The 16,080-nt window shown below is 41.3% G+C and overlaps 1 protein-coding gene across 4 annotated transcripts; it reads left to right on the top strand.

Moving 5' to 3' along the window:
• Window positions 1-1,517: 1,517 nt before the first annotated feature.
• On the top strand, window positions 1,518-15,696 carry LOC115051697 (coronin-1C-A-like). 4 transcript variants are annotated; one of them, XM_029515273.1, is made up of 12 exons: window positions 1,518-1,556; window positions 3,896-6,352; window positions 9,959-10,158; window positions 11,127-11,249; window positions 11,875-12,004; window positions 12,221-12,402; window positions 12,525-12,644; window positions 13,062-13,166; window positions 13,467-13,612; window positions 13,850-13,907; window positions 14,047-14,295; window positions 14,754-15,696. In XM_029515273.1, exons 2-12 carry the CDS (start codon window positions 3,910-3,912, stop codon window positions 14,871-14,873), a joined length of 3,876 nt encoding a protein of 1,291 aa, XP_029371133.1. In that variant the 5' UTR covers window positions 1,518-1,556; window positions 3,896-3,909; the 3' UTR covers window positions 14,874-15,696. The 4 variants fall into 4 exon arrangements, with proteins under 4 accessions (XP_029371133.1, XP_029371132.1, XP_029371134.1 ...); XM_029515272.1 differs by having other exon boundaries at window positions 14,047-14,298; XM_029515274.1 differs by lacking the exons at window positions 1,518-1,556; window positions 3,896-6,352 and adding an exon at window positions 7,643-7,754 and having other exon boundaries at window positions 14,047-14,298.
• The last annotated feature ends 384 nt before the right edge of the window (window positions 15,697-16,080 follow it).

Genomic DNA, 16,080 nt, shown 5'->3' with positions numbered 1-16,080 from the left:
TATTGATCTTCACCTCCAACTCTTAGTAAGAAAGCCAAAAAGCTTATTTTACAAAATTTTGAACAATTCCTTTATTGATAAAAATGAGTCTAAGTTAAGCCAGTTGTTCTCAGTATATTAACCTTCCTGACAGGTGGGCCTGATGCTTGACATTCATGAGTTGTTATGCGCACTAAATCTTTTGTTTTGTGTTCCCAGACCACAGCAGTATGTTTGGTTCTTTGCTCCATGTGTTGAAATTGCTTTTGCATTTAAGTGCCTTAACCTCGGCCTTAGCTCTGTCATAAAGCATCACAGGCTTTGCAAAGTTTCTGTGAGCGTGTTGATGGTCTGGGTTTTTGTTTGTTTTGTTTTTTTGTACATTATTTCACCTACTCCCAATAATAATCATGCTCCTTGAAATGTATAACTTGGCACATAATATAATGTATGCAAACACACATAAGCCCATGCACAGCAGCCTCCTCTCCCTCAATACACACATACTTGATGGACTTCCATTTATTAATAGCCTATAATAATATTGTATTTGTTTGATATTGTTGAAACTTGTGGTACACTATTGGTTCAATAGCTGGCTGAAGAACCTTACTTGCTGGAATGAGAACTATCATTTACATGAAAACATTAGATAAGATGGATCTAAGACTCTGAAATTTATCAGTCTGTATATAGTTTTCTCTACAATTTGCTATTGAGTACATTAGCTTGCAGATGCGGTCAATATTAAGAAAAGCACTGATAACGCTACTGTGTATTGAGAAATACTTATAATTAAGTTCTTGTGTTTCCACCACAGCAAAAAAGACCATCTTTAATTTAGGCAAACGTCTTCAGGCTCTATTAAAATGGCAATGATTGTTTTTTATTGCATTATTCCCAGGCAGCAAGACATCAAACTGACAATCCTACTTAAGGGCCCGAAGAGGAAGACTTTATGTGTGAGGAAGGACATTCTAACTACTCGGGAGAGGGGCAGGCATTAATAGAGTGTATTCATAGAGCACAAGTCTGCCCCAAAGTATGTATGTATGAGTGAAAAACACAGAAAACGATAAACCTACCTGGGAGTAAGATTTTGTTAATTGTTTTTTGTTAACTTTTGTGTACTGTACTGTACTTTGCCAATGTTAATGTGTAATGCACTTTTTTTTACATTTTGTTAAAATGATGTCCAGTCTAATGTTTATCATGGAAATAAACCATTTCCTCTGCATAATTGGTTTAATCAGTTGATTGTTGGGCATATGTCAAACATGAACTGCTCAGCTGGTCAATCTATTTATAGACTGTAAATATCACTCATTTCAGTATAATAATGATTAAATATAATAATCATTCATGTGTGATTAATGACTTTAAATGCCTGCGTCAGCCTCTGGCCTTGGCGTGCTCTTTAATAAAATGGGCAGAGAGACATATCTTATTGAATTAGTCAAATGAAGTCTGGCTGACATCATGGGGCAGGTGACAGCTGAAGGAGAAGATCTCCCAGGAAGACCGAAGACTACCAGAACGACACAGCAGACAGATCATCATTTTTTTACTTCAATTTAGTAAGTGTCTCTCTATTATCCTCCAAAGATGATTTCTTGTAACTACCCTGGCTGTTCGATAAGTTGTTTTTTTTTTGTTGTTGTTGTTGTTTGTTTGTTTGGTTTTTTTTATGAAAAGCATCACTATCATTCATCAGTATTGACTATCCTCGTAAATGCTAAAGTACCAACAGGGCAAGAGAAAAACGTTGATGTTAAAGGTCAGTAAACATTAAATATTTTCTGGATCAATGACATATATTTTTGAACACTGCCATGCCTGTGTTGTTTGTGGTAATATTGTGAATATCTACCATTAAATAAGATGAAACATATTTAGAGATGTCAGCAAATTGTAGTATTATAAATTGCTATACAGCATAAATCCACTGACACGTTAAAACAAGTATATTTATCTTGATCTTTTTTATGACCACAAGTCCTGCCTTACAAAATGCTATGAAAATTTTACTGTCTGACTAGATCATGTGTCATATCGTCATGTTGTGCTGTCCATTTGAGTTTGAGCTGTATTATTTCATACATGTATTGCTTTTAAGACCTGCGAGAGTAATTTGTGTGGAGTAAAAAAAAAAAAAAGTCCCTCCTAAGAACTGGCTAATCATTTGAGTCACAAGTCTCTTATAAACTGTGTGCTTACTATTGGAATCATGAGATACACAGGAATGGAAATGCAAAGAGATACAGGGAGATTCATAAGCCAGTGTCACTCCCACTGCCATTGTAAGGCACCCATCCCAAAATAACATTTTAGATACACCAAAGCTGCATGTGAACGCATCTGTCAAGCTTTGGATTCTTGTATCATCATAACCAGGTTAAAGCTCTATGACGTGTAAAGACACCAGGTGCATGAGAGAGTGCGTACCACGATGAACTAAACACTGTTTATATGGAAGTCCGTTGCTTGGCTGCACACCACAGCAAATCAGTTAGAAGCTGGTCAAAGACAGACAACGCTAAATACTTCATACACATCAAAACTGGATTCAGTATCATCTTTCAAAGGCATTTATTAACAATATTTTCTGCTAATTCCTTTTAGGTTCATGTGAAGCAGAAGTAACACAACACTGTCAGATAAACTCAAGCCATTTATTCCACCAGTTAATCCGTTACCTTTAGTTATTTCAAATATTTATCCTTTTCGATGTAGTTTAACCATTTATAGATTACAGATTGACCAGTTACTTTAAACTATATTTTATGTTAACATTTTGTTTTAAAAGACGGTTTGGCAATGACTTCTAGCTACTCATATCTTTTTATCCGTTGTTAGTTATACAGAAAGACCAGAACCCAACAGTAGTTGGATAGGATGCACACCTGACTAGAGACTAGACCAGACTGAACACCGAACCCTCCAGAGACTAGAGACAGTCTCTTTACTCACCTCTTAGCGGACAGAAAAATATTTATGGCAAAAATTGTTTAAATGACCACTTATAAAATAGCATAATACATAATTTTATACTGTGTGTGTTTCTGCAGAAACACATGCACTGCCACAGTATTGTGTATGCCAACTGTACATTTAGTTGTTTGCAACCTATGATTCCACATGGCACTTCAAAGCCATTCAAAACCTGTTGAGCTGTTTCCCCTTTGTAATAATCTCTATTCCAGCATCCATCACGTCAGTGATTAAAGCCCCATCAAGATCCAGACACACAATTCAGTCCAGAAGTCAACTGAAGGCACTTGTGACTTGCATCACGTATTACAGGGGACCTTTCTCTGACCCTGTAACCAAAACAATCATAAACACCCAGATAGTTGGACAGGACGCACACGCAACACAAACACACCTTGTCTCCAAACCAGTAATTGACTGTGCATGATGTCTCACAACATGCTGGCACTGAAGGGACATGTTTTGTACAAAATGAGTTATTAAACCCACAAATCACTCTAAACCAGGCTTTAATGTGATTGAAATGTTTAATAGATCACATAGTTGCTATTTCATTGATTGCATTTTCTCTGGACCCTTTATTTGACCTTGGCACTGGCAGCTGACCCCTTATCTCACTTGTCTTGTTTCCTTTTTGGCCTCCTGACTCACTGGCAGCAGTCTGACCAACTTTAATTATAGCCACCACAGCATTCCTTTCCACCAGAATAGTGAGAGATAGACAGAGTGGCTTCAGGAGGGCAAATGTGAGCCATATAGGACAAAATACAAAAATAGACAAAGATTCATGATACTGAAAGTTGAACAGCAGCGTCTGTTTCATGATTTCATTTCATTGATATGAGGGGGAGCCATCCTCATTTCGTCACTTTGACTGTTGTATAAATACACTGTTGTGTCTTGACATTTGTCTCCTTTTCCTCAGACAGAGCCACAACTATGGGCCAGAAGCTGGAGAGGCTGTCGGAAAAAGATGAAGAGTCACTTGATAATTCAGAATGTTCGGCGCAAACTGTGGAGACACAGCAATCTGAGATAATGGAACAAGATGAGAGCAGACATCAAGATGATGGCAGTTTTGTGACCCCTCAGATTATTGGTGAGATCAGAGGGATCAGTGGCATTGTGGCAGGGCATGCAGGGCACAGAGTCATTTCTGCACGTACAGACCCCCAAACTGGGCAGCCAATCATGCCTCTACATCACCAGAAGCACCCTCTCAACACCACAGGAGAGCGGGGGGGTGGAGCGAAACAGAGCCAGTGGGTCACTCAAGCTGCAGAGGAGTCAAAAACTCTCCTAAACCCAACGGTGACCAGACAAACTTCAACAAAAAAGCAAGGCTCTGAGCATAAGGCTGTGGCTTCTACTTGGACTACAGTTATGGAGGAGCAGCAAAAAGGGAAGAAATCTGATCCTGGCTGCAGCATGTTAGCCTCTAATTCTCAAAGCAGGACTCAAACAGCCTCATGTGATCCAATTAATGATGAGGACTTTGTGCTGCTCGAGACAGATGAAACTTGGATGTCCTCAGACAGAGGAAGTAATCCTTTCGGCAACAGGATGAAAACAGAGAATCGTCAGTCATATGTCACAAGAGCTGAGGAAGACTCTTCTGTTACACACGGTAATAATTACCTTCCACAACCTTCCACCAAAATCCCTCAAGAAAGGGTCAGTGGGAATCAAAGACCATCTGAAACAATTTTAGTCACGACTGACAGTGTGGAAGCACGTGCCAGTTTTCACAGCGAAATGGGTCAACGTTTGGCTGAAGTGACAGACAGCAGGTGTCGGCTAAAAGGAGTCAGTGTTGGAGCTGCCCACGCTGAGACAACTGAAAGAGGGAAAGCCGAGAAGGAACGCAGCACGAACGACCACAGCAAGAGGCCAATTTCCGTTCACACCAACAAGCAACTTCCGTCAACGCAAAATTACAGCAGTAGTGATTTGGAAAACAAGCTGCAGGAGGAGGGGGGTAGGGAGGAAGCTGTTTGTCTGAGAGAGTCACAAAATCGAGAAAAGGACGATCACAATTCAGGATTTACTGCACCAAAAACACAAAGGGATCAGTCATGTCAGAACAGGTTTGCTGGTGTTGTGTCGAAGAGGGCTAAAACAGGTAATCTTTCATGCAAGAAAGAGGACAGAGAGGATTTCAGTACAGCAGCAGACTTTCACCACCCACAGGCCAAGCCCCCAAACTCTGAAATACCACAACTGCAAGACCATCTCTCATTTTCACTGGAACAATGCAATGTAATCCCCTCTCTTCCTCTGCCAGGGAAAGAAGGTTGTGATGAAAATATACAGATAGCAAGCTTAAAGAGGGAGAGTGAGCTTGTTTGCTTCTCTGCCATCATCACCCCTCCACCTTTAATTCACCTGTTGCCTGAGAAAGACACGGAAATGGCAACAGGGTGCAATGCAAATACGGCTACTTTACAAAAGGCACCAGACTCCTCAGGTGATTCCAAAGGAGAATCTATGCCAAAAGAAAAGCCCAAAGTTAAAGGTCCGCCTCCACCAGTGCCAAAAAAGCCTAAAAACCCATTTATAAAGCTCAAAACTGCACAACTAATGTCAACTGATGTGCAAAGAAGAAACAAAGATCATCTGCGTTCTGAAGAGAGGGTCAGAAGACGCCATACTTTTGATTTTTACAAAGATCTCCCTCGCAACACCCCACTCAATCAGGACATGTGCTTGTTGTGGGATGAAAAAGGCACTTACACCATGCCAACCAACATACGGCGGCTGTCTGTTGACGTCGGCCCTTGGCAAAACCTTTCACTTGAAGACATGGATGATCGTTATGGAGATATGATCGATTATAATTATTGTGCACGCATAGCAAAATTGTCTCCAGATGAAGATCCACAAAACCTGGACATGTTGCAGAGACATGTATTCCTAGAGAGAAGATCCAGATATAAAAGCTCACCTCCTACAGTTGCAAAAAAGCCCCCAAATCCTTTTGCATCCACAGAGAATCTATACATGCCAGAGGACACATCAGACTTAGAAACCCACAGACACGAACCCCCTTGTTCAGTAAAACCAGAAATCTACCCTGACAGAATCAGTGTACAGGTCAACAGTGGCCATGGTAACTCAGGTGACCGTAAAGCTGTGACTGACCGCAGGACTGATATGGATGCAGCCAGTGGGGTGGGTTCCTACAAGCCTGTGGCGGAAATTATCAAGGAAACAAATCAAATGCAAAGACATCAGGGTCGGGTCAAACCTGAAGGGGCCAAAGCTCAGATTCAAGTGGCAGAGCAGAGCCCAAGCGTGAAAGTATCCCAAATGAAGAACGCCTTTGATATTCCAAAGAAATCCAAAGAGAGACCACCAGAAGTTCAACCATCTCCAAAGAAAGGTAAGGACTTTTTACCAGGATGTATCTTAGAAGTACATAGCATTAGCGGATTTGATGAAGTATAAAAAATGGTTGAGTTAAAAAATATTTTTATAGTTACATGTGGTACATGAAGGTATCCAAACATATTTGGATATGTTTGTGAGTGTGGCTTTAAATCGACTGAAAAAATACCCAGAAATCAGTTTATCAAGCTTATCAGTTGATTAACAGTGGATCAAAAATGTTGGACTAAACTTGATTCTAAATGAATGTTAAGATTTTATCTATTGTAGCTAATGGCAGTATTTGAATACATTTAATTCAAAACAGTTGAGGCATTCCTGCACAATGAAAAACCCCAAGAGTAAAGGCACAGTTGCATAACATACATATACAGCACGCAATCTTTTAAACCTAATTCTATCATGGCTCTGCTTTTTGGTGTCTGGTTGGTTAAGTAATTCAATAGAAAAAGCAGGCTATCCCCAGAAAACATTCCTGTTTAATATCTCAGTACCGGTTTGATTTTTCTTACACTCAAAAACACATGCAACGAAGGGTGAACTGTGAACTCATGAATTGATGTACTGTTGTTGGAATAATGTTAATTTTGTACATTACTTCTGACATAATCCACCAGTTAGAAGTGAAAAATCACACGAAGAGCTGCACCGATTTGTGTTGAATTACTTCAAATACAAAAGTAATGTTTCAATTGTGCATAAAGTTAAAATTAGTTCAACTGTAGCGTGAACTCACTTTGATATTTTACTATCTGACAACTCAAAATTGCTGAAAAGGCAAAGATTCTGCTGAATATGCGTGATGTATTGAGGAGGGAGAAGCTTTGGACGGGTGGTGGGTGTGAGGGGGGGGGGGGGCACCCTGACAAAAGACATGGTGCTGGCCGTAAAAATCACAAATTTGCACATCTGAACAAAAGTGAGTGGTTCAGAGGGGTGCACATCAGAGGACTCAGGGATGTAATGAGCAGAAAAGCCCATTTTCCCTGCAGCCCCATCCCCAACCACAGCCCTGGGAAATGAAATCTGGCTTCTTCGTGTGCGCATGTGCCGTCTCCGGTCGTCACCGTATCTGCTGAATTTAATAACGATGAGAATAGTCTGCTGCTGCTCTCCCGCAGGTGACGAGTGAACAGGAGATGCTCCATTCTTCAGATGGCATCCTTCAAATACCAGTAGATTAAAACACTGACTCCGGCCCACACATTTGCAGACAGGAGGGGGAATAAGAGCAAAGCGGCTGGTGTTGGGTTTTTTTTTTTTTTTTTTTTTGTGGTGGAGACAAGGGATACTAGAGCAACGTCCTGCAGGATAAGGGCGCGCCTAAAACTACCAGATTCATGTGTTGTGACTGATTTCCCCGTGCTTAGGAAAAAAATCTTGCATAGATTTAGGAGGTAAGAAACAATTGAACGTCTCGCAGCTTTGTGCATTCTCCCTGGGATCCGTCGCTCGGGGTTGTGCAGCATCCGTTTAGGTCGCCGGATGGGTTTTGACAAACGTCGGGTGGAAATATCTGCACTTGCGTCAGCTGGCAGCGGTCCACCGCAGCTAGCGGCGGCTAGGCTAGCTGCTAGCTTAGCCGGAGCGTGGAGGCAAAACAGCAAGACGGAGGACCGGAGGAGGACAAAAAAGCAAACACGTTTTAGTCTGACTGGGGAGTTCTGTTTGGGACATGGCACACAAGCCACCGGTGATGTGTGTTCAATAAAATATGAATAAAAGACACGTAACTCGTCTCTCATCGTCCACGTCCGCGGTGTCTCTAGCGTGTCGGCGGCTGTTGAGACGGGTCCAGCCGCGGCACAGCTGCCGGCGGAGCCCGGTCTGAGAGCGGCACTCCCCTCCTCTGGACCTACGTTTAGCTGTAATAAATAAACCCAGAACCTCAACTAAACCCCCCGTTTACAGACGTTTTTCGCTGAGAGTCCACAACTGGGGCGGACACATACCAAAATATGGTACCCCCCCCCCCACACACACACACACACACATTTTGGGTAACGCTTCATTAGCATGAATAGTTTATTTGTGGCTAAAGCTTCCCTTCAACATCACCGACTGTGATTTATCACACTGAAAAGTCTACTTTAAAAATATCTTACTGTGACTTCCGCTTTGTGATTTGGTAGCTACTTGTTTTATTTGGGAGGAGACGGGTCATTGTGGTGACATCTGCTAGCGTTAGCCGCCGACCATTGTCTAAACGGGGACAGCCGGCGGAGCACATCTGCCGGACACACCGGCCGATGTGATCCAAAAACGGCACCACGATGAGCTTAGACTGACCTCAGTGATGGCGATCGGTTCTTTAGTGGCCCGGAGCACACCCATGTATTCTCATTGTCCAGACTGGGGAGAGGAGGAGGAGGGGGGGGGGGCGGCTCCTGCAGGGCTGCTCACTAAATTATATTCATATGAAGGAAGCCGTGGCCTTTCGTTCTGTTCACCTTCATATGTTTGCATGGGCCGATCAGCTGCTGCACCCAGAGGCCTTCCACCGGTGCTCCCCTATTAGCACCACCAGGATGCTCAGCCATGCCCTGCTGGGTGATGACATGGGGGGGAGCAGGGCATAGGGATGTATGCATGGCATCGGCTAAAGCTTCACATGGACAGAGGCAGCTCGTAAAGTCAAATGGATGCTTGAATTGAGGGCAGTTTTTCCTGAACCTGCTGAGGGAACACACTGTGCTGGTCAGTGCAGACTGTAGTCCTGTGCTGTCCGGGCGTGATGCAGCCCTGCAGGAACATGATCAATGACACTGGTGGACTTTCCCAGCAGAGTAATTGTTTCATAAAAGGATCTTGTCCAGTAATTCACCTTGGTGCTGTTTTTGTGTGTGTGTGTGTTTGTCTGTGTTGATGATTATGGCAGATGGAGCTTCTTTAAGGCCACATGTACAAAGCATTTAAATATTAAATATACATAAATATGGCAGATCCCTGTGAAATACATTCTTCTCTTTCTTAATGAATATTTGAGAAAAGCCAAGTTTCTATTGTCAGCAGAAAGCTGTGAGCTTTTCCATTTTCATGATCTGTAATTGAATGTGAAGGAGCAAGAGGTTTGGTGTGATGACAGATCCATGGATAAGTGGAGAAAAATCCTGCAGCATCCTCTAACACAGCTCAGTGTGACGCTTCAGATTGGCAGCATAATTATGGACCTGAGGTGCGATATTTTCCACACAATTACGCAGCAAGGCCTGTCGCTAAAATTATGAAAGATCCCCTTCAGCTGTCAAAGAGAAGAGTTTCCTAGTTGCAATAGAAAAGTTTGAGGTTGTGCATTATTTCATGTTCTGACTGCAGATCTAAAGATGAAAAGAGGAAAGGGGAATCGACTACGAATCGAATACGTTAACACAAAAGAAGAAAGTTCACTAAACCCATGTGTTTCTGCATATTTAGTGTCAACCTTTACTGAACTCTGAGAAGTCTAGAATTAACCTACAGTAAAGGAGTAAATAGCGTTGGAGAAAAGATGTCACATGTTTTTTTGTTTTGTTTTGTTTTGTTTTTTTCTAAATTTTGTAACATCAGTTTCTGTGGAAAATGCCACTCCAAAACTTAAGAGTCCTCTTATTTCTCTCTGCAGATATGTTGCGGCGAGTTGTGCGACAGAGCAAGTTCCGTCACGTCTTTGGTCAGGCCGTGAGGAATGACCAGTGCTACGATGACATCCGTGTTTCCAGGGTCACCTGGGACAGCTCCTTCTGTGCCGTCAACCCCAAGTTTGTTGCCATCATCATAGAGGCCAGTGGGGGAGGAGCTTTTCTTGTCCTCCCTCTAACAAAGGTGAGACGATCTCCTGGTTCCTCTTCTTTACATCAAGATATAAAAATTATGTTTTTTAAATTTATTTGAGAAGCACTGCAAGGTATCAAAAAGTATTTAACATATACATTAGAAATGGGTACCCTGTCCACTTCCTCGGTCTTCACTGCAATGTTTCAACAGTTATTAGACAGACTATTATGAAATGTAGTTTTTCACAAACAATCCAGAGATTGCTATGATATGAAATAATATTAAAGCATGTGGCGAATCAATTCCATATGCCCGTTTCCTGCTGCTGTGAGTCTGTGAGCCTCAACCAAGAGGCTCATATTTGTTCTAAAGAAGTAGATGATCGGTCTTTAAATGTGCCTGATAGTAAACAGATACTGTATAAGATGCATATAGTGTTACAGTTGTGCACGATACTCACAGGGAGATTGAATGCTCTGTCAGTATTTTAGGCCAGTGGGTTACTTCATTTGTATTTACTGCATAATCTCTAGTCTGCTAAGAAGCACCCCACTTTGCAATATTAAGATACAAATTCTGAATGTTTATGAAAACTAAAAAACGTGTTTACTGTGTGGTCACTTGCCAGACGATCAAATGTCCTCTGACCCTCTGACCTCCTCCTGCCCATGGCGAATTTAAGTTCAAGGTTTCAACATTAAGTGTTATTGGAAGCCTTCCTGTTCTCTCAGGGTCAACTGATTGATTGACTATTTGGTGTGTTACAGAGCTAGATGAAGAGTTTATTTTCATTTTAGTTTATAATGTTAATTTGCTCTGTATTGAATATAACCTGATGAAAAGTGAGGACTTATTGTGTAGTCATGTAGCACTGAATATATGTTTAAATGATACTCCCATTATATCTGGTCATTTTCATATCCATTTTGGCAGATATCAACTTACTGATCTTTATTGCTCTACGTCAGGTCACAGCCTTTAACAGCTTTCTCACAGAGTTGTCCTCTGTCTTGTAGACTGGCCGTATAGACAAAGTCTACCCCACAGTATGCGGTCACACAGGCCCAGTGTTGGACATCGACTGGTGTCCTCATAATGACCTTGTCATTGCGAGCGGCTCAGAGGACTGCACGGTCATGGTAAGGATCCGGTTCATCTCTGAAGCATCACTTGAGTTTTTCCTGCTTTCTTATGTTGCTGTTATTTAACAATATTAATTCAAAATTCTTGAATATGATAAGATAAGTTTTGACCTTTCAACTTGTGATTTTACACCTTGAAAGGGGTGTACTGTATTTAAATAAAAATGAACTAAAAAGTATGTTCTTATTTACCCTTGCTATGTTTTGTTGGGGGAGGTTAAAGTGTATAGTTGTGTGAGGGTTGAATAATATACACTGCACAGTATGCTATCTCTATGATTAAAGAAAAATCTGGAAAAGGGCGTTTACCTAACTAGCATTCACAGAATAGTTGTTTCATTCAGTGGGTTACAATGAATATGAGAATAACAATCATTGTAAATTATATTTTTGAAAATTGGTTTTGTTGTTTTAGTCATAGTTATTTTCCTGTTAGACACTGTTAAAGCTTGACACATCTTTTAAGACAAAGTAGTGCTCTCTGTGTTTGGTCTTATGGAACATGAATGTCATCAGAAAAGAAACACATGAATTCACCATATTTTTAGTATTCGTAATATCAAAAAGTAATGAACATCTCAGATTCTTTCTTATTCATCTGTTTTGTTTTTTTCTGGTTTAGGTCTGGCAGATCCCTGAAAATGGGCTGGAAAGTCCCCTCTCTGAGCCTGTGGTCGTGTTAGAGGGCCACTCCAAGAGGGTTGGCATTGTGTCTTGGCATCCCACTGCACGTAACGTTCTCCTCAGTGCAGGTAACCTTTGACTTAAACGTCTGGTACATCCTCTGCCCTCGAGTTGAAACATGTAACCAGTTTGCCATTTGCCCACTGCGCACAGCTGAACTCCAAATCTGACCAGTTATCTCAGGCTATATTTTTCTGCATTGCTTTGTGTGATGTAAAGTGCTGAAAATAGACTTGGACACAGAGGTGGGTGCATTTAGCCTATGCTGTGTGTGTCCATTTTAGGGTGTGACAACCAGATCATCATCTGGAATGTGGGCACGGGAGAGGCTATGATCAACCTGGAGGACATGCACCCTGATGTTATCTTTAGTGTCAGCTGGAGCCGCAATGGCAGCCTACTCTGCACTGCCTGCAAGGACAAGAAGGTCCGTGTCATTGACCCCCGAAAGAAAAAGATTGTGGCGGTAAGTGAGAACACTGAGGGGATTTGGCGTTTGCTTGATATATTGACTGGTGTTTCATTCACCAAAACTACAAGCATGGCTGTCCAACCTGACCGGTACTTTTGTTTTTGTTTTTTTTTTAGGAGAAGGACAAAGCCCACGAGGGAGCTCGACCAATGAGAGCCATCTTTTTAGCAGATGGAAACATTTTCACCACTGGATTCAGTCGCATGAGTGAGCGCCAGCTAGCTTTGTGGAAAAGTGTACGTCACTGAAGAGAAGCTCCTTTAATCCTCCTCACCCTGACACATCACAGAGAGACTGATTTTAAATGGATGGTGAACTATTTTAGAACTTTTAACAACTTCCTGCCGATAACATATCTAGATGAGGTTTCACTAGTTGCTCATGTGTTGGAAACTTGCTCAGATTTTCTCACACTGAACTATGTGTCTGTAACGTATTAGTTCCAGCAGGGGGTGGTGAATACAAAGACAAAAGCTTGGATTTTTGAGTACTACCAGTGTGTGATTTATTTTTGGTTAGTTGTGTATATGTGAAAGTTTGGCATACAATGATCCATCACAGGAGTAACTCATGGACACAATCAGCTAACCTTGGATAGTAAATTATCCTCCAAACTGTATTATTACTTCAAATGCTGAATTTTGTGTTTCCAGGACAACATGGATGAGCCAATATGCGTTCAGGAGATGGACAGCAGTAATGGAGTTCTGTTGCCCTTCTATGACCCTGACACCAATATAGTCTACCTGTGTGGAAAGGTGAGTGAAGTGTATCATCACAGTTTTCTTACTTTGTTTCCTAGCGCTGTTCATTATAGATCAGTTGGGAGCAGCTGATTGTCAGCCAATTTGAACCTGGGACAGAGACATACAGTTTTCTCATCCAAAACAACTTCACAGTCTTCTCAAAGATTCGTCTGGTTCTCAGTGAACTACCCACCAGGTTGATCGGACAACTGGCCCTCCAGAAAATCAAAATACAGACAGGCAGAAATTCCTCTGTTTACAGTGAGATTGGATTCACAAACTCGCTTTTAGTTGTGACTGTGTTTTCCTCAGGGTGACAGCAGCATTCGGTACTTTGAGATCACAGATGAGGCACCGTTTGTTCACTACCTCAACACCTTTTCCACCAAGGAGCCCCAGAGGGGCATGGGATACATGCCCAAGAGGGGCCTGGACGTTAACAAATGTGAAATCGCAAGGTAGAACAGCCATTACATTTTCATTAACTATCAGCTTTAAAGAAGTTATCAGAATGGAGGAGTCTATATTTGAGGAAAAAAATGTTGTTTAAATCTACAGACTTTTTTTATACATACAGCAGATTATCTTGTTCTTCACCTACCAACAATGATAATACTTAATAGACTGAAGTGCATTAGCATTCCTTTATGATGAAAATGCTGTGCGGAAAATAACTTCTGCCATTTTCTCTGTAGGTTTTACAAACTGCATGAGAGAAAATGTGAACCAATCATTATGACAGTCCCACGTAAGGTAAGAACGTTTGTGCCTTTCATTATCTATGCTGTTCGTTAAGGCTGCTTTACAGGCCAGGCATTCCTCCATATATACATTTAAGCATTTATCTCATGGCTTTTCCTGTGTCACCTCTGCTCTCTTTCCACCTGTCCAGTCGGATCTGTTCCAGGACGACCTGTATCCAGACACAGCCGGCCCTGATCCTTCCCTGGAGGCAGAGGAGTGGTTTGCTGGCAAGAATGGGGGCCCAATCCTTATCTCGCTCAAAGATGGCTACGTCTCAACAAAGAACCGCGACCTGAAAGTGGTCAAGGCGAACGTCCTGGAGACCAAGCCCGCCACAAAAGCTGAGAACATCTCAACTGTCCAGAAGCATGTCTCCCAGCATGCCTCCCAGCCCACAGTAGTGAGTTTCATACATAAACATGTCACATTCCCTGGGGTTTTTGTGCACATTTATTTTTCCTTCAACTGTTAATGAGATTTTAACTTGTGAAACTTGTGTTTCTTTGTATGAAAACCAATCTGTTAGATTTTAAAGTTGTAGTTTTATACTTTGCACACAACACTTTTTTTGCTGACGTTCGGACTCTTCTGTTCACAGTAATTATTATGGCTGGAACAAGTCAGAGAAGTTATGGATCAGCACATATTTAGCTATTTGAGTCACAAGTTAGTGGAGCAGGAAAATGTGAACAGCTACAGGGCTTCTTTCCCGCAGTTTATTTTGCCAGGATTAACAACAAAATTTGTTTTTGGAGTAGCTCAAGCGAACAGCCATCGCCTACTCTTGTAAGCACTTCTCGCTGTAAAAAATGTAAACTATTTTGTCGAGCTAACTTCTTTTCCATTTTTGTCCAGAAAATGGAAGATAAACTGGAAGAGGTGCTCCGAGAGTTCAAGTCACTCAGGGACCGTGTCATCCTTCAAGACCGTCGAATTGCCAGACTGGAAGAACAGGTTGCTAAGGTTGCCATGTAAAAAGTTGCTTTGGGGAGAGTTGACAGATGGGGTCAGCCACAGTCAGATTTTCAAGATTCGGCTTCATTCAGCCTGGCGTTATCCCTGTGCTGAGTCCAGGCCCACATTCCAAGATGAACTTTATTTTTCCTCATCAAGCCTCTGGTTTCACACTTTGCCCTGACACACACTGAGAAAATGAAAAACTCTTGCTCATGTACAAATTTGAAGAAAAGACATTTTTGTTGAAGCAAAAGTCTTAATTTTTTTTGTTTGTTTGTTTTCAGATTGTGGTAAATCATTCTTATGTGAAGTTTGTACTTACTACTCAAAACTGTATGTAGCATCCAGTATTTCCATTGTTCTTTCTTTGTTTTGCCAAATATGAATTGTGTGCGGTTTAATGCACTGCTTTTGCATTTATTTTCTCTCCTGTTGTACATTCCAGTACCAACCTGATAGAATAAATTAGTCAAACTGGATTTTTTTTTTTTTTTTACGATAGTTGTTGAATTTTTTTCCCTTCCAACAGTTTGCTTATTGATAACCATCAGATTTATGAATGTGGAAGAATTACTTCTGAAACATTTTGTTCCCGCTCTTCTGGGATTGGAATTCAGCATTGGGTTTTAATCGGAGGGAGGGAAGAGGATGGGGTGTGCAGCTCTCTGGTGTAAATGTTGTGCAAGTGTAGTGGTGCCTATTGTCACTGTTAAGGGTCGAGTTAAAGTCGCCCTCTCCAGTGCAGATGTGGTGTTGGGAAGGGACCACTCACCCAGCTTGTGTTTCACTGAACCCCTGACAAACAGTTCTGTGCACATAATAAAGATTTTACACATGAAAAGCTTTATTCTACGTTTCTCTTTATATTTTTGGGTTAATCAAAACTGAGTCCTGTCACACACTCAATTTCCCTTTTGACCAATGATTATTTTTAGATCTTAAAAGCCCAAAGTTGAACTTTTCAGGCCAGTTAAGTTTGATACTCTTAATTTTATGGGTGTGAATGTTAAATTATTGAGTATGTTCCAGGATGTATGGGAATTTAACTGCATCAAACATGATTTAAAGCAAACAATATACTAAAATACATCAATGATTATGCGTTCCATCTTTATTAAAGATGCAGTCCACAGGGAGCCAATACTAAATCATCAAGTGAAAAATGCTAGTTTTCCACACCCAAAGACCAATTCTCAAAAATAGAAAAACAAAGCAAATTAAATAT

Source organism: Echeneis naucrates, chromosome 12 (genome assembly GCF_900963305.1).
Source record: "Echeneis naucrates chromosome 12, fEcheNa1.1, whole genome shotgun sequence".
Taxonomy (NCBI): Eukaryota; Metazoa; Chordata; class Actinopteri; order Carangiformes; family Echeneidae; genus Echeneis; species Echeneis naucrates.
Note: the sequence above shows the minus strand (reverse complement) of the source record. Positions and strands in the feature narration are given on the sequence as shown.

What these genes read in the sequence shown, in the direction of transcription:
- LOC115051697 (XM_029515272.1), top strand. Translation starts at nt 3,910, where the DNA reads ATGGGCCAGAAGCTGGAGAGGCTGTCGGAAAAAGATGAAGAGTCACTT. An exon ending in TTGTCCTCCCTCTAACAAAG is followed by an intron (nt 10,159 to 11,126) that starts GTGAGACGATCT and finishes TCTGTCTTGTAG; the next exon opens with ACTGGCCGTATAGACAAAGT. An exon ending in TAACGTTCTCCTCAGTGCAG is followed by an intron (nt 12,005 to 12,220) that starts GTAACCTTTGAC and finishes TGTCCATTTTAG; the next exon opens with GGTGTGACAACCAGATCATC.